We start from the raw sequence: 21,904 nt of genomic DNA, 5'->3' as shown, positions 1-21,904 counted from the left end.
AGAAGGTACACATCAATATATGGCTGAATTCCTTTGAAGCATACCTAAACATTTTACAGGCTAATATTTATTGTGTAATACAATCAAGATGAGGTGGTAGATTTAGTCAGTGATAGTCACCTGCTTAATGAAAAAAGTAGCAGAGAAAATTGGCACTGCTTATAAAGTATATTAATATTTGAGATGATGTTCAGTTTTTTTTTCACAATATGGCTTTGCTCCCATGAGCTTGTCTCTCCGTTTTTGAAGGTTTCAAATGTACCCTACATAGATGGTATTCACTATTGCGTGTGTGCATCTGCAGGTGTGCATCTGTGCCCTTCCTTGCAGTATGAAAAGCATGAAGGATCATACCTGCCTGGTCACCTACTTCAGTCTGTAGCTGAACTTGTTGTGTTCAAAAGATGGCACGTAATTTATCTTTAGGGACCTACTTAAATTGTGACTGAAGTTAGCGGTGCCTTTAATCTCACTTTGTTGCCCCCCCTCCCCTCCCCTCCCCTCCCCTCCCCTCGGAGGCAATTCACAGAAGTTTAGGGCTGGAAGAGACCTGGTGAGATCATTGGGTCCAGTCCCCCTGCTCTGGGCAGGAAAGACTGCTGGGGTCAAATAATCCCAGCAAGGTGTGCATCCAAAATTAATGAATACTGTGGTTTTTGCCTCTTGGCTGCTGGGGGCGTGGGGGGTGGGCCGTGAAAAGGATGAGATCTTCGGGTGAGATTTTAAAGGTACTGTCACAATTTAGGTAGGTACCTACTTTGGCTTCTTTGAACTGATAATAATTAAGCATGTCCCCAAAAACCCCCTTCATGTGACACTTAGTTCTGCTGCCCAATATAATTTAAAGTGGCAAGTAAATTAACAATGTTCAGAGAATGCAAATTAATAAATATAGATAACACAGTGATACGTACTCATTCTCCTCCTCCTCTCCCACCTTCCCTCTATCCAAAGGGTTGGAGGCTAGCAAGAGCATCAAACTGGAGTCCAGTTCACAGTTAGGGCATCACTTCCGAATCACCTGCAAAGAAGAGAAAGTCCTCCGGAACAATGCAAAATATAAAATCTTAGACACCCAGAAGAATGGTGTGAAATTCACTAACAGGTATTTGAAGTGTCAGCTATTTCTCAGGTCTGTTAGGACAGACCTGATAGATATCCTTTTTGGTTGTTTTTGGCATAACAATACTGGTGCCGTATTTAGGTGTTGAAGTTCTTGCTTTTCTTCTGCCTCTTTTATTTGCAAAATGAAACACCGAGTGAGATTGCTAAGCGGGGAAAAGAAGCAGAAATGCATGCATACTGGCACAACCACACTTCCAGCCTTCCCCATTTATACCAACTACTTTGGCTGCTTTGATTTTGTAAGCAACTGTGCTTAGCCTGCAGCCATCAGCCTGTTTCCTGCCTTCATTGTAGCAGTGCATGTATTTCTGTAGGCTGCTGTACAAAACAGCCATTTATACTTGTTCCTGAACAGAACATAGTTGACTTGGTAATCCCCTTTCTGTTCCTTAGTACACTTGGCTAAATAAATTTTCTGTTTGTGCATATTAGCTATGACCTGACTGTGTACCTGTGGCTGTTGATGATTTACATTTAAAGTTACAAGCTGTCGCTTGATCTGCTTTATTCTTCATGCTGTTCCAAGCATTCTTTTAGTTTACTTAAGGAGCAAAATGCTTGGAGCAATAGTGTGCAGCAGGTCAAGTTTGAGATAAAAGCTCTTTCTCCTTTGGACAAAGTGTCAAGTGGTGTGAGGTTAATTATGATACGCTTTTCCTGGTTAGTGAAACGGGTCTTAACTGATAGATCTGTATGACGAACTTTGCACCCAGTGTAAGCTGGTTTCAAGCTAATGCTATTAGTATCTGTTAATCACTCACTTTCAGGAGCAATAAATTCTCTGCTTTGAAAAGAGGCGTGAGCCTACTGGCTAAGTGTACTTTTGCACCATTTTTTTTAGTTATGGTCTAGATAGGCCTACAAGGGCTGTTGAAGTACACTGGGCAAGGTATGTTGGCTCCTATAAGCAGTTGCATGCAAATGCTTCTGACTCCCCAGCCTGTGTAAACATAGCTTTGGTTCAAAGCAGGGTTTGAACTCATACCTCTGGACCTGTTGTGAGGTGCCTTAACTGCTCATTCCCACTGCAGCCCTTCTGATTTGTTTAGATGACCAAAATCAAAAGACTGAGGACAGGAACATTTGTTGAGCTGCAAAGAGAATAATGTTCTTCAAAGCAACCATGAAACATAAAGCATCTCCCTCTTGTGTAAAAACTTTTTACTTTGTAGATCTAAGCTGATGTTTGGATTTAGGCTCTTTCACATCAACAAGTGAAATATATTTTAGTGAATAGTAATTTCTAAGGAGTTTGCCCAAGAATCACTTACCAAAACTGATTTTGTGATTTGGTTTGGATAAAGCCACTCAAAGCAGGCTGGGCGCTGGACCTTGGGCTGAACTTCTCAAATAGTAGAACTGGCACAAATCACAGTGCAGGCTTTCATGTATGGTCCTGTTAAGTCTAACCTGGAGAAGAAAGATAAAAGGATAGTTGAAGAGTTTGTTTAAACAGTCTCTTTGAACATGAAGCATTAAATCAACCTTATTTGAAAACTGAAATGTTGCTAAGGTGCAGTTAGTTACTTAAGATCCTCCAAACGGAAAACTGAATGTTGGTATAAATGCTTTCTTTAAAGGAGTCCATAGTCCTGTTGTGACCCCTCTATGACACTGGGCAAATCAATAACCTGCTCGGTGTTTGGTTTTCCTTCCATCAGATCTTCCACACATCAGAGTACCTGGTAGGTTAGCCATGAGTCCCACTTTTCATGCAGTCCTTTAAAAGAAAATCCAGTTGCCACACTTTGCATCCATAGCAAACATATAGACTGCAGGACTTCAAGAATAGTTTTATAGTGATGTAACTCTTAGTTTTCAGGGTCACAGCAAGGATCTTCAGCTGGAAAACAGAATAAGCCATTTGTTCATGCCAGCTTATCTGTGCCACATCTTGATGCTTAAATTGAAGTCCCCTGAGCAAATACCTGATGATATTTTGGAATGATGATAGCTTGTCACAAAGCAAAAAGACAAAAATGAGCAAAATATGGTAGAAACTGGGAACATCACAAGTTGTAAACATTGTGATTTTTTTCACAGTAAATTGAGCTCCTTCAACGAAGAATACTTAAAATACAAAGAGGAGTATGAAGAGGCCCAGGATGCCATTGTTAAAGAAATCATCAACATTGCTTCAGGTAATAGGGCAGTGCTAACGCACAAAACATTGGAGAGTTGCTATAGCTCTTCTCTTGGTTGCCATGTATGTGACGGGTCACTGTCAGTGGTTCATTTTGATATCCTCCATGTTGTGGTAGTGTTGGGGTGTTGTAACTGCGATGGTCCATTAGGGCTACAACATCACCTCAGCACTGCTACATCTAGGATGTGCAATTGGTGTCAGCACAGGTCCCTGTCACTTCCAAACTGTTCTTGAAAACAGATTAATCTGTTTAGATATTTACGCAACGTGCTAAATATTTTGTTTCACCGTATGTTTAGCACTGGTTACCTGCACTCATCTCCATTATCTGTCCGGATCCTCTTAAAGGATAAATAGAAGGGGCCAGCAGATAAAAATCATTGTTCCCTTCATGGAACAGTACTAGAAATGAGCTACTGCATCAGGCGTTCCTGTTTGTTCAGTCAGCTTAAAGATACTCTGCTAATAGATCATCTTAATAATGGGATGACTTTTGCTCAAATAATAACAGAGAATTTCTGGAGGAAGAGTTCTGTAATATTTTAGCTTATCCAGAGGTGTAGTTTCATTCAAAGCAATCACTGCATTGTTGAGGGGAAAAATCCGAAGGGGTTAGTAAGCATAAACCTGCAGACAATAACGTAAAGTTAAACATTTGGTTTTTTAACCTATATGATTAGCTACTATAGCTTGGGAAAAACTGGGAATTGGGTATCTTTTAGCCAAAGAATACTGAAGAAAATGTTAGAAAAACAGGGTATCAGTGTTCTGTGCCTTCATGAATACTTTTTATGCTGTAAGTCCAGCAAATGAGTTCTGTTAATTCTATCAAGTACTGTTTTTGAGAGCTAGCTGTGATGATTTTTCTGGGCATACAGGCTAGGGACAGAAGTTACACATAAACTAATTTAAAAGATCAGGAACCGGGTGAAACTTGTAACAGAATAGAAGTTCAGTGAACTTAAACTGCTTTCAAATTGGTTGAAACTGGTTTAAGATAAACCTGGTTCGATGTAGTATCAGACCGAACTGATTTAGGTCAAACTGGTTTATCCAGCTTCTAGCACAGGTCCCCTCCCGATTCAAGTTAAGTTGCAGCCCTTCAGCCTCCCAGGATGCCATGCAGCCCTGGGCTGTGCTCTCTGCTTCAGCAGAGCAGGGCTGGCCATGTCTCTAGCTGTCAAGGGGGGCATTTTCTTCCCCTGCAGCTGGGAGCCAAGCCAATTCGCCCAGTCCAACCGCCTCCTTGACTGGAGGGATTGGCCTGGCTCAGCACCGTACCTAGACTCCTGGCGGCCCTGGGTGAATTTTTAGTACCAGGCCCCCCTTCACCAGAGATAATGATGATAATAATTTTTAAATTACCATTTTCAGGCCCCCTTTCTGTCTGGTCCCTGGGTGGCCATCTGGTTTGCCCATGCCTGTGTCTGGCCCTGGACTGGCTTGGGGGGGGGAGCCCCCAGTGTGAATTTCTTCTCTCCCCCTCCCCAGCCCCTGTCACTGGGCACAGCCCAGCAGGGTCAAGAGCCGGGGCTGTGCCCACTCCCTCCTCAGCTGTCTTGCTGGCTAAGGCGGGCATGTGGCTAGGTGATCAGTCCGGCTCCTGGCTTCCAGCTCAGGCAGGGGGAGTAAAGCCCCCACGCTGGACTCCCCGCCCCCATGTGCACTAGGCACAGCCTGGCTGAGGGTTTGGAGCTGGGGGGTGGGAGCGGGGTGGGTTTTTCCCCACACTGACTTGCTGACTTGCCAGCCAAGGAGGGGACACAGTTAGGGGACTTGCCTGGCTGCAGGTGGGTGGCATGGGTTGAAAAATGCCCCACTGGGGGCTTCCCCCTGCATCAGGGAGACCCTGGCTGGTGGTCTGGTGGGGGGGGGTTCCACTCATGCCTGCCCCATAGCCTTCCTGGGGCTGAGGACAGGGTCTGGCTACAGGACTTGCCCATAGCCAGACCCTGGGCATGGAAGGGCATGGAGTGGGGCAGGGAGAGATACTCATCGCTGGGGGCTTCAGCTCTGGGCATGGAGGTGGGGACAGAGAGAAACTCCTCACTGGGGGCTTCCTCTCTCCTCTCTTCTCTTGTGCCGGAGGTGAGGGGGTCGTGTCGTGTCGTGTCTGTCATCGTCCGTGTCCCGTCATCTGTCCCGTCCCTCCTCCCCCCCCCCCCCAAACCCCGTGATCCCCAGCACCCGAAACCACGTGATTCCCAGCATCCAGAGGCTGAGGAGAGGGCTTTGTTAGGGAAATTGTCAGCTCCAGGCTCTCTGTGGCCATCAGGCTGGGTGGCATGCTCTAGTGTCCCAGGTACTGGTATGGGATGCTGCAAGGGTCAGGATGCCTTTCCGGTTTGAAAAGTGAACATAAGTTCACTTGCTTATCAGTTCAATCTAGGCAGTTTAGAGAAACCTGCAAAGATTGAATCGATTCAGACTCAAGCTGTTTGACTGTCTGTACTTAGCCAGAAATTTCTCTCTGTTCTGTACCCAGCTGTGCAGCAACACGACAATGGAGTGAGTTAAAACTTTGCACAGCAAGATACTTCTGAAATCCCGGCAAAATTGCCCAACAGCATTTTCTGAAATGAACTTTCTGCAGTACACTAATCACTTCTTCTGACATGTTATACTACTTGCAGTGTTAAAGTAATTATAGTTCTGTGGCTTAATCACTACAGATTCTAGTACTGTTAACACAGCGCATAAAATTTAAATCGTGTGCAGTATGTGCTCTCAGTGGCTCTTGCCTTCCTTATGTGTCCAAATGACGAGTCACTATGCAAGGGGAGAGATTTCTAACTATTCTGTTCTGTACATTTGTATTCCATATTTAAATAAGCTTTCCTTTTTCCTCCTATGTCAGTTGGGAGCAATGGGTATGAATATGGTGCTTCCCCTTCAAAGAATGAGAGCACCCTTCTGTAATCACGCGTAGAAGTCGCACGATAATTTCTTGACTTCTCCTGTGGCATGTGGGTTGTCACTAATTTATCAATTTGTTTTACACGTGATGCTGTTGTATTTCACATAAGTGAGAGATGTGAGTACAGTGAATTCTGATTTATTTGTAGAAACAGGTCGTACTGTCAGTGTGGTTAATACATCAAGTTTTGCCTTTTTTTTCCATAGGTTATGCAGAGCCAATACAGACAATGAATGATGTGATAGCTCAGTTAGATGCTGTTGTCAGTTTTGCTCATGTATCAAGTGGAGCCCCTGTGCCATACGTCCGCCCAGTCATTTTGGAGAAGGGACAAGGACGGATTGTGTTGAAAGGTTCCAGACACCCTTGTGTTGAAGTGCAAGATGATGTAGCATTCATTCCCAATGATGTCACCTTTGAGAAGGGCAAGCAGACGTTTCATATTATTACTGGTAAATGTATATGCAATATTTTTTTCAGATTTTGTTTTCAAATGTTTCAAATGGCATTTCTTAAGTTTTACTTGTGGGACATGCTACAAAAGAAAAAAGTCAAACTGCTGAGTCTTTAATCAGTAGAAGGAAGGGAAAAGCAGTTATTAATTTACTCATACCTTCATTGGCATTTGGGGGTAGTTTTTATGTCTGGCTTTTGTAACCTGTTTTACTTCATGTGTTTTATAAAACAAAGGGTGACTGTTATGTCTTTTTATTAAGCATTTCCATTCATGCTGGGTGCTCTGGTAATCCAGCATGCATACATTTCCAAATGATTGTTCATACAGACTTGTAAATAGATACTAAGCCCTACATTCATGTGTGACACCATTTAAGCCTTTTGAAGTTGCTTAACTAGTTAGGTGTTGGGAAATCTTGACCCGTTTAGGTCCTTTAGAAAATTCCATTAGCTACCTCTGTATTTTTAGGTGCTGACTTGTAAGTACTTTTGTTTTAGGACATATTGAGGTAGATCTTTGATGGTCAGTTCACCAACTGCAGCTACTTTTTCCTTTGTTTTTTCAGTTTTAAATGCAAAATATGCTTTGATAAACATAGCTTGTTCTTGTACATCCAGCCCAATTAAGCTGGTTATATTGAAATAACGCACCTTTTAAATTATATTCTAATTTCCATCCAAATGCAGCTTGACACAAATCATGAGTAAAATAATAACAGCAATCTATTGTACAAGAATGTGAATAAATGGATGCTAAGCTACATCATTTCTTAAATGTGCCCAGATACAGTGGTTAGCAGAGTACAAGATTTAGTACAGGCTTCATTTGGCTGCTAAGTAGTGTCTTTCACTGGATGCTGCTTTAGGAAAAATACAAAAATCAGTTATTTAAATCCAGGTTTCTTTCTTATGCTGGTTTCAGTGGGGGAACTTGAATCACTTATTTCAGTCAGTCTACCCTTTCTGTAAATAAGGCTCTTTATATAGAGCAGATTGTCAGTTGCTGCTCTTCTAGGTTAAAATAAACTGCATTAATTGCTTAAAGGAAATGCTGTCATGATGAATGAGTATAAAATTGGAGCCTATGAGCTTTGCTTTGATTTTCTGGTATGAACATGCACTTCTGATTGCTCATATTTTTGAGAAGAAAACTACTCTCCTTTCAGAAGAACTGTATTTGGGAATGGGAACTATCATCAAATCCATCCAAGCAGCCATTTGTTCCACCAGAGCTAAAGGTCTTTCCCCTAGTAGTAGCAAGAAAATGCTTTCAGTTGTGCTTTAAGTTCAGTTTGGTCTTGGATTTGTTAACCGTAAAGCTATAAATCATATTAAACAGAGAGGAAGCTGTATTCCTTAATATCTTTGTAAAATTAATTCCTTAGGCCCTAATATGGGAGGGAAATCTACATACATTCGCCAGACTGGAGTGATAGTTCTTATGGCCCAAATTGGATGCTTTGTACCGTGTGACTCGGCAGAAGTGACTATTGTGGATTGTATCCTGGCTCGCGTAGGTGCAGGAGACAGTCAATTAAAAGGAGTCTCTACTTTCATGGCAGAGATGTTAGAAACTGCTTCAATTCTTAGGTAAGAGGTATACCTGCTTTGTTTTCTTAAAAATCTGTAGGACACATTTTAAATATGATGTTTAAAGTTAAAGTGATCTTTGGTGAGTTCTTTACATTCTACTGCCTTTGATTACTTAAGGCACTGCCTCTTAAACTAGGGATTGTTACCCCAGGGATTGCAAGATCCTTTCAGCTGAGATGCAAATAATTGCCAACTTTTTATTTATGTGAAGTAATCATGTGGGGAGTTGTGAAGTAATCTCTTGTTATTGGGAAGGTGTTTCAAGTTCAAGTAAATTTTGAGAGTCCTGACCAAAAATGTGCAGTTTAACAATGCCAGGCTGTCCTCTTGAGTACCAGTCAAGTTCCTTTACTTAACATGGATTTTGCTTTCCTTCACATGTCATGCCAGCATGATAATTGGGCAAAATATAAATTTGGTGTGTGTGTGTGTGTGTGTGTGTGTGTGTGTGTATTAGTCTAACTGTATTTAGTGTTAAAACTTTGAATTTCAGAGTTATGGGTCATTAAACTTTGAATTTCAGAGTTTGTGCTATTTAAACTTGGAAAAATGATTTTTTTTTCCTTTCATCTTTTTAGGACTGCCACAGAAAATTCTCTGATAATCATTGATGAGTTGGGAAGAGGAACTTCAACATATGATGGATTTGGGCTGGCCTGGGCAATTTCAGAATACATTGCAAGCAAAATTGATGCCTTCTGCATGTTTGCCACACATTTTCATGAACTGACAGCACTTGCGGGCCAAGTGCCAACTGTCAGTAATCTGCATGTCACAGCACTTACTGCTGACGACACACTGACTATGCTTTACCGTGTCAAAAAAGGTGAGATCTAAATGCTAAGCAAGGTAAAAATGTGTCAGATGCCAAGAGAGAAAAGATATGAAATCTTCCTTTTTCTGAGGTTCAGCGCGGGTGGAAGTCTACATTTTATGAGATCAACCTACTTCTCTAACAAGAGTGGGCAATTATTTGAGCAGGAGGGCCATTTAGGGAATGTTGGTGAGCTGTTGCGGGCCAGGTCAGCAACCCTGCCTCCCCCTCCATCCCACCCTGGCCTGCAACAGCTCACCAAAACTCCTTAGTGTCTCTGCCCTGGGGCCCAGCCCCATGCTGTCACTGCCCAGCGATCCTGGGGTCTCCATGGAGACTGACCCACCTAGGCAGGATACACTCGGTTGGGTGGATGGGATGGGGCTGGGGGTGGGCAGGGAGCAGTGTCTGGGAGTGGGGTGGGCAGGTGGGGCTGGGATTGTGGAGTTGTAACAGCGTAGGTTTGGGGCCTGGGGCAGAGCTATGATCTGCTCCTGGCTGGAGCCCCATGCACTGGGGCAGGAGCCCTTTGGCTGCAGCTTCCCTCCTTGCCTGCCTGGGTGGTACCTGGCATGTGTCCCCAGGGCTGTTGCTGCCTCCATGTGCTACCTTCTGTCTGCAGTGGTGCAGGAGGAGGAGCTGCTGAAGACAGTGGGAGCTGAGCAGTACTTAGGTGATGGGAGCAGCCTCACTGGGAAGCTGTGCACACCGGCCAGGGCTAGAATGTCGAGCAGGAGCGTGCAACAGCCCGGAGCAGGTGGGGCTCAGCCCCATGCTGAGTGTTGCATGGGTGGCTGCAGGCTGGATACAGTCAATTGGTAAATGCCCTCAACAGGCTGGATCCAATCAGTTGGCAGGCCAGATTCAGCCCATGGGCCATATTTTGCTCACCTCTGTTCTATAACATAAATTGGTGCCCGTTTTTAATCTTGCTTTTTTTTTTCTTTGAAGCTTGGTTTATGAAAAGAAATTCTTCCAAAATAATTTCACTGCTCTCCACATTTCAAATTAAACTTGTCTTTACCTTACCAAATATTTCAGACCTTTTAACTTTGTTTCAAAGGAAATTATTTCAACATGAGAGATTAGAGATCGACAGAACAGTTCAATTAAGATGGAAAAAAAAATGAAAGAGTAAATTTATAGGTATATGCATCTTGAGGCTTTTATTTATTTATTTTTTCAGTGATTAGGAAATAGAACTTTATAAAGAGACTTGGGCCATTTTTACATATGTAGGCACCGCAGCACCGGGTGCTTGGAAAAGTGCCTGGCACTGTGACACTTGCAGTTGTATAAGTGGCGAAATGCACGTCAGTGCTGAGAAAATGGTGGTGGTGCGCTTTTGAACTAAAACACATAGAAAGTACTTTAGTTCAAAAGCTCACTGCCACCATTTTCTGCACGCTGACGTGCATTTCACTGCTTATATAACTGACTGTGACACAGCACAGTGCGTGTTAGCTCATGCATGGATCTCTGGTGGATCTCCGGTGTGTCACAGGACCAAAATGTATGTGTATAAATGCCCAGTATCACTGAAGACATCACAGCAAGCCTGGTTTAGCAAGGCTGCTTCGCCCCCCACCCCCCTTCTCCCCATTCTCAAGGGCACATTAGTGAAGCAACCAGTATTCTCATACATTTCCATGCTTGAAATTAATTATAGGCATATTTGGTTGGAACTGCCAATACCTATTATTGGATCAGATGATTAATTTTGGCTTTAAGAGTGTAAGCTCAACAACTTTTGAAGTATAATCTGGCAATAAACTCTGTACTGTTTAAAGCACTGTTGTAGCAAACCTACAACCATGTCTCTTGCTTTTTTTTAAATCAAGGTCAACAAGGTCTTTTTAAAAAAAACGCTAAAGCTATATTAGCTTACTGCATTATCATTCAGGATTTCTCATTTTCCTTTTTTTTTATTCCTTTCTTTGGAAGATTAATCAAAATGAACATTTTTTAGCCTGGTAAAAGAATAGCATAGATCATTGGGGTTGAACCTTTTCCTTTGGCAGGCTGGATAGGCAGTGCCTGGTCCATCCACAGGCCAGATGTGGCCAGTGGCCCTGATCTGGTGCCCAGGGCAGGCACGGCAGTGTCCCATCTATCTGAGAGGGGGAGGGGACATGGCCCAACCTTGTTTCAGCCCCACAGGGAGAACTGGTCATGACCCAGCTCCAACCCAGCAGTGTGGGGGGAATGGGGTGTGGCCTGGTGCTGATTCAGCTGAGCGGGAGGAAGGGAGTGTGGCTTCATCCCAACTTGGTGGTGCAGAGAGAAGGGGGCATGGACAACCTGGATCTAGCTGTGTTGGCAGAGGGGCTATGGGAATTTGGTGGTGGGAGAGGGTGGCCACTGTTCCCCCACCACCAAATTGCCCAACCTGTGGTGGGCCCCATGTGTCGGATGCAATGGCTCCATAGACTACATTTGTCCTGCAGGCAAGAGGTTGAGCACCCTGGAACAGATGGTGTAAAAATAGATAGAAACATAAGAATTCCTGTACTGTATCAGATCAATAGCCAATAACTAGTCTCCAACAGAGCTAGTATCACAGGTGCTTCAAACATGTTATAAAACAGTCATAAGATGCTTAATATGTTGCCTAAGGGAGGAAGTGTTTCTTTCTGTGACTGAGAAATCAATGGGTGTCTTGCCTCCTGAAGCCTGGGGAACATTGGTCCTAAAAAATTGTGTTCTGTTAAGGTTGAGACTAAACCATCCATTAACGGGTTTGTAAGCCCTCCTTGATTTTTCCTAAGATCATTGCCCCCATATAAAATTTTACCATCAATGTACGTGACACATTTTTAAATGCATTGCTTTCTTTTTCTTAGTTTAGCTTAATATCTTCGATTTTTACTGCCTCTGTATATAATAAAATGGAAGTTCTCTTGCAGCTGTTCACTATGACACACTTTTCTTCTTCTTCTTGACTTCAGTATTTAACTTAGAACCCATGTAGGTTCAAATTATTCCTTCCAGAACTTTTATTCTAAAATTAACTCATCATTGTGTTGTCCGCTTACTTTTGAAGTAAGGGTGCACCAATATGGATTTTGGGGGTGGATACTGATAGCCGAAATTTAAGGAGGCATATCAGCTCATACTGATCTGATATCCGACACAGCTGCCTCCAGCTGATAAGTCCGATGTGGTGGAAGGGGAGGGAGAGGGCAGATCAATGCTCCCCCCGTGGTGAGGGATAGGGCAGGGGCAGAGGCAGGCACTGCCCAGGCAGGGCAGAAGGGGGTGGAGCCACGGCTGGGGGGTGGTGGCTCCCACCGCTGCTTGCACCCCCAGAGGGCATGGGGATGGGGGGAAATGTGCCCCCTGGATCTGCACGGGGCGGGGTGGACTGCATGTAGCTGCTCTCAGTGGGGGCGGGGCTTGGAGTGGGCACCGGTGGCGCTGGGAGGATGTTGCATTTACCCCAAATTTCACCGCTGCTCTGCTCCCAGCACCGCTGCCACCAGCTGCCCGGCACAGCCCCGGCTCAATGCCCCGCCTCCACCCAGATCCAGGGACACATACCCCTCCCACCCCCCCCATGCCCTCCCAGGCTGCAAGCACGAGCCGTGGCTCTGGCCCTCCTCACCCTGCCTGGGTGGAGCCTGCTGCTGCCCCTGCCCCCTCCCTCACTGTGGGGTGTTTGTTCTGCCCCCCCACACACACACATCTCTTCCCTCCCCCCCTCCCCTTCCACCACACTGGACTGTCCAGCTGGAGACAGCTCTCCATGCTGCTGGCTCTGCTCCTGCCTGCTTGAGTGCTGTACTGCAGCTGTGTGCAGCACGGGCATTTATCGGCCTCATTGGGCTGATATCCAATACAGCAGATTTTCTTTATATCTGTACCGATCCATCGGTGCACCTCTATTTTGAAGTTCTTCAATAATCTCTCTAGGCCTCAGTGGGTCTTTTCCTTTTCAGTCTTCCCACTCACTATTTCCTTCGTCCTTTTAAATAATTGATAAATATATTCATTATACACTGACAGAACCTTAGTCCTGAGGGACCTTACCATTATTTCCCCTTGTTGGTCACTGCCTATTTATTAGACTGCTTTTTCATCTCTCAACCAGTTTTTAGTCCATACCTACTAGTATTAGCTCTGGTGTCCTACTTGGATTCTTCACAGAGTAGGTAGAGGGCCTGTCAGGCCTGGAGTTGATAAGAATGTACCAAGGAGGGCTACTAATAATGAAAATTGCTCTTTAGGTGCTTATTCTGACATAAGAGCAAATGAGATATTTAACAATCAGAGCAAATGAGATATTTATTTTTGTCTCTTACACATCTCTGTAGTACACATGGTACTTTACGTTAGTGAATTTAATAGCAGTGAGGTGCAAAGTAAGAGGTTTTGGCATACCTTAAAAAAACAACAACAACAAAACCCCCCCATACTTCTGTACTGGGGAAATGTGTACTATTAAAGTAACTGCAGTCAACAAGGATGGGTTTAAATCTTGGCATAGCTGATAATATGCTGCAGAGCTGCGTACTGAAACACTTGATTGAAATTTAGGAAATTCAAATACACTAAAAAAAAAAAAAAAAAAAGAGAGAAATATTTTTTAAGGTATTGGAAACATTTTTGTACTTAAAGAAATTTTCCCTTTTATCTGTTCGGCTAGGATTGTAATCAAACAGAAGGCATGGTAGAGACGCACCTTTAGGACTTTTACATGTGCTCTGGAGATGGAGGGGGGTGGCGCTTTAATTAGAGTGGCGACGAGAGCCTCTGTAATTAAAGCACCATAGTGTCTCATGTATCAGTGTCCCTGCATTTAAAAATGGTGGCAGGGGCACTTGAACTAAAGCTCGTTCGACGAGCTTTAGTTCAAGTGCCCCTGCCACCATTTTTAAGTGTGGGGATGCTGATACACGAGATGCAGGAGCCTGCAGGAGCACAGTAACTACCATACTCCAGCAGTCTGGATTAATCAAGTCTGCTCTGATGCACTGTAATTAAAGTGTGTCAGAGCAGCCTCCCTTCTCATGTATAGGCACCCCTAGAGACTAACTAAATTTAGCCTTCTGCCTGACTTCAGACCAGCTCAGCTTAACTACCTTTCTGTAATCAGATAAATGCACATTTCCTTATCAAACATAGATCATATGTTTGTAAATTGGTAGATATTAGGAGAGTCAAACAACATCAGTCATCTCTTGAAAACCGAGAGTTTAGGGATTGTTCATGTGATCTAATATATCATACATATTGTTTCCTGAGAATTGACTAGTTATTTTCTTCCAGGTGTTTGTGACCAGAGCTTTGGGATACATGTAGCAGAGCTTGTTGCTTTTCCAAAACATGTAATAGAGAGTGCAAAAGAGAAAGCTCTGGAGCTGGAGGAGTTCCAAAACATTGGAGAGCCCGAGGAATCTGAAGGAGAGCCAGCAGTGAAGAGATGCTACCGAGAAAAACAGGTTTGCTGACAGAACTATGTTTAAGCTAGACAAACTGAAACTGAATAGCTTGGGAACAAAACTTCCCCAAAGCACATTTTATGCTAAAGTGCCAGTTTGCTGCATTATAAAAATGGTCTGGCTTCAAAGTTCATTCTTGAAGTTCAGTGAGTATTTAGAGAGTAGGCTTTGGTTCAGATTCCTCTGAATTTAAATGGACCTAATTAGGCATCTTCTCCATAAAAATAGATTTCACTTTGGTGACTCCTTTGTGTAGCTTATTTCAATAAGTAATACTCCGTCAGACTAATTTTGTTGGGCCAGTAGCAAAAAGTAAACCATAGGAATGTAACACAACCTTTCTAATGTGGTGATTTTGCATTAGAAACCTGATGGCTGGCAAACCTATCATGCTGTATCCGGGGCGTCAAACATATGGCCCATGGGCTGGGTCCAGCCTATGGAGCCATATGATCTGGCCTGTGGGTCACCCATATGCTGGCTACTACCCCACATGCTGCGTTCAGCACACGGGCAGGACCTGTCTGGGAGTGGCGTATCCAGCCTGTGTCCCAGACCTCCTGTGCCATGCACAGCTCCCAGTCCAGCCCAAATGCTGTAGGGCTGGTCCCACATGCACAGGAAGCCCTGCGGCTGGCCTGTACTGCATGCAGTTTGTGGGGCTGGCCTGGCCACACATGCTGCATGCAACAAAGGGGGCTAGCATGGGGTGTATGCTGACTATGGCAATGCAGGTTGGACCCAGTGCTGCTCACAGCACGGGGTCTGGAGCATGGGTGGCATGTGGCACCCTAGACTGGCTCCAGCTTGTGGGGCTGAATGAGTTGGACCCCACTGTCTTATGTGAACAGACAGGTGGCAGAATTGAATTTGTTTTGGAAGTGGGCCAGGAAAACTTGTAAAACTCAAATATCAGCCCTCTAACTGTACTCTAAAGAAGCTGTGCCTCCAGTGTCTAAGGAAACCATTTCTTCTTAATGTATTGGTCTTTGCATTGCAGCTTGTTCAGCCCAGTGATGCACGTACATCCCACCAGACCCAGAACAGCTTCCACATTTTAAGATACTTCTTTTATTATGGAGAGAAGCTGCTAGCTAGTGTTTTGTCATGATGTCTGTGCTATTTATTAATTTTGTAGCTGGATCTGGTGCATGATATTTAAGAATATGTCTGCAATATCTTCCTTGAGGTTTTTTTTTTTTACTTGCTACTGTCACAAGAGTTGGGGATAAAAGTGAGAAATTGGTCTCTTAGTACCAGTCCATGGGCTATCATATACACTTATTTTAATAAGAACAATAACAACAATAATAAAATAAACCTATCATTATAATAATTAACTAATAATTAAGTAAATAAATAGTTTAATAATTTGCTAATACATCCATATGCTTGTTGTGGAATCACAATTATGTGAAAAAGGCACAGAAGTTTGGTTGAGACCTTGGTCTTCAATAGCATGCCCTTAAGTCCCAGCATTTACCTCTGCTAGGGGGCATGCATGCAGGTCCGCTGTAGGAAAGTATTCTAGCAAGACATTGAAAATACATGTATTTTTAATACATTCCAGGTGTTTGGAGTCTGTGCAGGCTACTCAATTTAGGCAAGTTTCCTTTTAAGAGCTCTTTCATTGCATCTTGCCTTAAAAGGTTAATGTGAAATATTATGAACACCAAATTGAATCCAACCATGAGAAACAATGTCATCTCTTAACTTGATCATTAAACTGTTTGTAATACTTTATTCTCAGGTGTTGTGAATTACATTTTGTCCCAGAGTTAGGCTTTTTAGAATGCTTTTGGGTTGAGAAGCGATTGAAGTGCAGAGCTTCAGATAGCTTCCCAAGCTAGTTGCTTCTACAACAAGGCTGGTGCTATTATATCTCCAAGTCCCTTGGACTGGTGGAGATTTCCACGCTGAATGCTCACCACATTAGTTCATATTAGTAAGAGCCATGGTATTAAGCAGGTTTCTGCCATGGTGTCTTACAGTGCATATAGATTTATGTGGAATTTTGCAGATTTTTAATTTTAATAGAGAAATGCACAGATTTTGTTTTTTTGCAGATAGCTCTCTGCAGGCTGGCAGAGTTTCTGGGGCTTAGGCCCAGGGCTGCAATACACGGCTACAGGGCCCTGGCAGGGAGTGGGACGGAGCTGCGGGCAGCTCATCTGGGAGGTGGGGGGAATGGGGACAGCTCCCTGCTGCTGTGCGCACTCCTGAAGGGATGTGGGGGGATGCTCCCCAGATTTGTGTGCAGGGCAGGGGCAGGCTGCCCTCTACAGGCTTGGGCTCCCCACCCTGTTGCTCTCCCCCAGGGCCTTCACAGCCTGGTGGGCAGGACCTGCCCACCCCGGAGCAGCGAGGGGCACAGTCCCACACTGCTGCCCCCCTGCTCTGGGGCGGGCAGCAAGCTCATCACCAGAGCAGCATCGGGCTCACAGCGGCTGCAGCAAGCTTCCCTGCCTAGCCCTGCTGGGCTGCGGAGGCTCTGGGAGAGGCCCTGTGCACAGATCTGGGGCCACGTCCTCCCTTTGCCCCCTGGGAGTGTGCGCAGCAGCAGGGAGCCAGCCCCAATTCTCCCCTGCCTGAGTCTGCAGCAGGCAGCCTGCATCCACCTTCCCCCCTCCATAGGCTCCACTTTGGCCATGCTGCCTGTGGGGGAGGGGGAGCCGGGGTCCCTACTCAAGATGCAGCAGCCGTTGCCTCCTGCGAGTGGCACCCAGGGCTCAGGTGCTGCTGTGGGGGCAAGGGTCTGCGGACCAGGGTCCCTGGCCCCGTAGCCCTGGCAACTTGGGGCTCCCCCAGCAGGGCTGGAGGGGTGGGAGGTGAGGGACACCAGCAGGGGTGAGGGGGCTGTTTGTGGGGAGCGAGGGTCACTAGCAGGGCTAGGGTGCTGTGGGTGGGGATTGAGGGGCACCAGCAGGACTGGGGGATTGTGGTTTGGGAGTGAGGGGCCTGGACCTGCCTTCTGGTAAGCTAAGGGGGGGGCAGAAAGCGCCCTGATTTTCCATGATAAAGAACCCCAAATCAAATACCAAAATTTATAGGTACTTAGAATTTATTTTACTATAGTGATTGTAGGCTTCCAAATGTTTCCAAATTGCTTTAAAATTATAAGTATATCAATAAAACATAGTGTTCAATTGATACCTATATATAGTAGCATTTCATTTTAATCGTGGATTTTGGGGTTTTTATCAGAGAATTTGCAAATTTTTTTTATAGAGAAAACCAGGATCCCTGCTTATCACTTAAAAAAAAAATTCCACTTTTAGTCTTTCCTTAAAGGCAAGTACATAAGTCTTCGTTTTAACCTGTTCTCCTTAGTGACTGCCAGTCTTTGGTTGCTTGGTAACAAACTCTTCTTTCCCTTGGAATGTTAAAAACATTTTTTTGTTTGCAGTTTAGCATCCCAGTATCTAGTCGAGGTGGTACAGCTACTGCTGATTACAGGGGTTGGACCAGTCTTCGTATGCACTTGGTGCCCAGCTCCAGAACTAAAATTATGAGCAGAAATTAAATATGAAACACACATAGTAAATTCAGCCTTTCAGACTGTCAGGTTCTTAAAACATATAGCATTTCCCACACCTGGCAACTTTAATCATAAGACCATAGATCAGAGGATTAATCATAGGATCATAGAGAAGTAGGGTTGGAAGGGACCTCACAAGATCATCTAGTTCAGCCCGCTGCTTCAAGACAGGATCATCTCTGACTAAACTACCCCCAACCAAGTGTTTGTCCAAGCTGCTCTTGAACATTTCCAAGGATTGCGATTACACAGTTCCTCTAGGTAGCCTGTTTCAGTGCTTGACCACTCTCATAGTTAGAAAATTATTTCTAATTTCCTATATAAATATCTTCTGTTGCAGTTTAAGGCCTCCTTCAGTCCCCTGCAGCCACAGACAAAAGCCTATCTCAACATAGCAACAAATGTTTTTGTTCACAGATTGTTAAGTGAAAATGTACACATTGATATAGCTCTTGCCAAAAGAGCAACAAATGCCAAAATACCAGCCTTTGGCCTTCAGACATTTTTTTTACTGCTTAACAGAACTCCACTGTTTTCTTGGAGAGATGTTGGAGGGAGTAGGCTTAAGGACTAATTGCACATTCATTTTTTTCTTTCAGGAAGGTGAAAAAATAATTCAGGACTTTGTTTATCAAGTGAAAGCATTGCCGTTGACAGACATGTCTGAGGAAGACATCAAAACCAAACTGAAACAACTGAAAGCTGAAGTGCTGGCAAAGAATAACAGTTTTGTAAATGAAGTTATTGCCCGAACAGAAGCCACTTCATGAAAAAAGCTGATTGAGACATTTCATTGAGAGTATGTTTTAAATTGCAAGAACTATCATTTTCTGTCTTGTAAGATTTAGACGTTATAATACTTTGCATTGATCACTAGTGCAACTTTTTTCTCTCAGTGTGTAAAATTTTGAAACTATCAGAGTACATACTGTACTGGCTTCATAACTTAGTAATGATTATCTGCAATTTTTTTTCAAAATTTTCAATAAAATTGTTTTCCTAATGTTGGGAAAGTATTAATGCTACTTCAACAAAAAGCCATAAAATCTGACTGAAACAGGATGTGCCAAACAATGGAACTGTTCAAATTACATATAGCGAAGTGTTGTATATGGTAAGAAAACCATCTGCTCAGGTACAAAATTGACACATGTTCTTTTTCAGGATTATTTATTGGTAATATTGCATCTCCTGGTCCAAAATGTTAATATAACTATGTTAGTGCTATGCTTAAATTTTTTTTGAGGTATTACCATTTACTGACTTGATATATAACTGAAACTATTTTTTTAAAAGGTGAGGAGAGTTAACACTTGCTTGAACTAGACATAGTGCAAGAAGTGCTCTGCCAGCCTTGCACACACTACTTCCTGTTCAGTGACAAACCTTCATTGTCCAGAGACTGACATTTGGGTGGTAGTTTTGTAATATGAACAACTAGTGACTAGGACAGTAACAACAGTCAGTTTTCACGTGTGTGTTGAAACAGATTCATGGAGGCTGAAGGGCCAAGACTAATTCATGTTAATACACTCCATGAGAGGTTTCATAACATATCAAGATGCAAGTTTGCGTGCAGTTCTTGCCTAAATCTAGCACGTTCCTTGGTGGTGGTACAATGCTTTAATTATATAGTTAGAACTGTCAATTTCAGAAGCTTTATAGAAAAAAAAAGTGGCACTCTGTCTTTGAGACTACAAAACTAAAATAAAATTTATGCTGCAGATGACAGAGATGAATCCTTGATGTGTGCTGTCCAGAGATTAAATCAGTGTATTCTAAGGATGTTGGTGGCTGCGAGCTGCTAAAAAAACAATAGCAACAAGTTTACCTGGTTAACCTTGAAGTTGGCAAAAAAATTTTTAATGAAAACAAGAATGTAGAAAACAAGCATAGTATTCCAACTGTAATAGGCAAAAGTTGGTCTGTTGTGAAGAACGTTTCTTTGTTACACTTCTTGGCTTTCTTGGCTCAGATCAAGTGTAGTTCCTGAACTCTGCTATAATGCCCTGTTTTCATTTTAAAATAGAATACTGTACTAAAAAAGAAAAGATTGCCCACATGGTAGAGTACAGTCAGTGCATATATTCAGTTTACACAGGCTTGCCAGGCAATATAGAATTGAATAAAGTAATGCCGAAGTAGCTACATTTATAATCCATGTAGGTCATATGCAAATATTCGTAACCATATATGTATTAGGAAAGAATCAACTTAAAATACTGTGGAATTAAAATTCACATTGGAACACAAGATCTGCAATAAAGCAACCTGCTTTTGCTGTTTCTAGAAAGAACTAGCAGTCTTTGAAGTCTGCAAGTGATGTTAACCTACTTAAGCCTCTAGGAAAATGAGCTGGTGGGCTATTTGCTTATGTGAAGTTACAGTATTCAAGTCGATTTCTTTAGCAACAGCAATAAGCCCTGTTCTTTATTGGAATGGTGATACGATCCAGTAGGCAGATGCTTGTGCCACCTGCTCCCCTCCTCATCCATTGAAGAGTTCTACATCTGCAGCATGCTCACCCATCTCCACTGCTGCCCTATGTGGGGACTCCGCAGAAGTCCTGCTCTACTACTAGAGCAAATGGAGAGCAGGAGTTGGCTTGGCTTCTTCAGACACAGAGAGAGGTAGTTAGCCATGTTGGTCTCAAGTCAGGCGGAAGGTGGGGTAGATCTGCACCCCATAGAATCAGAATATTAGGGTTGGAAGGGACCCCAGGAGGGCATCTAGTCCAACCCTCTGCTTAAAGCAGGACCATCCTGATGAAGTTCGTTCCAGCCAGGGCTTTGTTCAGCTGAGCCTTAAAAACGTAACAAGGTAACCCATTCCAGTGTTTCGCCACCCTCCTAGGGAGAAAGTTTTTCATACTATCCAACCTAAACGTCCCTTGATGCAACTTGGCACCATTGCTCTTTGTTCTGTCATCACTCAGAACAGTCTAATTTGGGGGTTTTCAAACTTTTTGGGTCAGTGTACCCCTGCTGGCTGACCAAGAAGCAAGGAGTCCCCCAGTGGCCAGTCGATGAGCAGGGGAGGCCTCCCCCGCGGCCAATTGGTGGTGGTGGGGGTGTTCCCCAGTGGCCAATCAATGAGTGTGCTGGTAGCACGGTGGTGGCGGAAGTGCCGGTGGCAATGCCCACTGCCAAGTACCCCCTGAGGCCATCCCAAGTACCCCCAGGGGTACACGTACCCTGGGTTGAAAACCCCTAGTCTAACTCCAAAGTTATCGACTAACTGAATCAGATTTAGTCTGTTCAGCCTGAAGTAAGCAGCAACTTACTTCATCAGGTGCTCTGAAGGGACTGCAGGAAGCACATGTTAATACAACTAGGCTAAAAACAGAGGTGGTGTTGGAAGCAGTTCTTGCGGATCAGCGTCAACCTGATACAAAAGAAAAGCAGCACAACCATTTACACATGTAGCTTGTCCTTGGAATAAATGGCAGGTAACTTAAATGAGCCTTGATTGTCTGGGGGGGAAAGTGTTAGTGTGCATTATCTTGCATACCTCACAGGTACTTAGAGTGGGACAGTGGGATTGTATGGATGCAGAATCCCAGGACAACAGGCTTTCTCCTTGGAGAAATCTGATGTCTGGTTTTAGTCCTAGAGACTTATCAATTTAAGTTGCTTCCCTGTTTGTACTGTAGAACCTCCCTTTTGAGAGGCTCCAGAAGCAGCTGAGGTGATGATAAATCCTAAGAGTACAGCTGTTTTTCAGGAGCCAGTGGTGCCCAGCATGAAGTGAGAAGAGGATACAGTTGGGGCAGTACATAAGCCCACTGGGGAAATACCCCTTTGCATCTGTGGATCGAAGTGTTGCTGTAATCCCAGGCTGCACCTAGGGGTTGGAAAAACCATTCAACACAAGA

The 21,904-nt window shown here is 43.9% G+C and overlaps 1 protein-coding gene across 1 annotated transcript in view; it reads left to right on the top strand.

Moving 5' to 3' along the window:
* MSH2 (mutS homolog 2) overlaps positions 1-19,769 on the top strand; it is a gene marked incomplete at its 5' end in the record, with an annotated part of 88,971 nt that extends 69,202 nt beyond the window's left edge. The window contains 7 exons of the mRNA XM_025205972.1: positions 955-1,105; positions 3,169-3,266; positions 6,395-6,640; positions 8,030-8,234; positions 8,816-9,063; positions 14,320-14,492; positions 18,630-19,769. Coding sequence (XP_025061757.1) covers positions 955-1,105; positions 3,169-3,266; positions 6,395-6,640; positions 8,030-8,234; positions 8,816-9,063; positions 14,320-14,492; positions 18,630-18,800 — 1,292 coding nt within the window. The remainder of the gene's footprint in view (positions 1-954; positions 1,106-3,168; positions 3,267-6,394; positions 6,641-8,029; positions 8,235-8,815; positions 9,064-14,319; positions 14,493-18,629) is intronic.
* Positions 19,770-21,904: the final 2,135 nt, after the last annotated feature.

Source organism: Alligator sinensis, unplaced genomic scaffold (genome assembly GCF_000455745.1).
Source record: "Alligator sinensis unplaced genomic scaffold, ASM45574v1 scaffold131_1, whole genome shotgun sequence".
Lineage (NCBI taxonomy): Eukaryota > Metazoa > Chordata > Crocodylia > Alligatoridae > Alligator > Alligator sinensis.
This window is presented reverse-complemented; position numbering and strand designations above follow the sequence as displayed.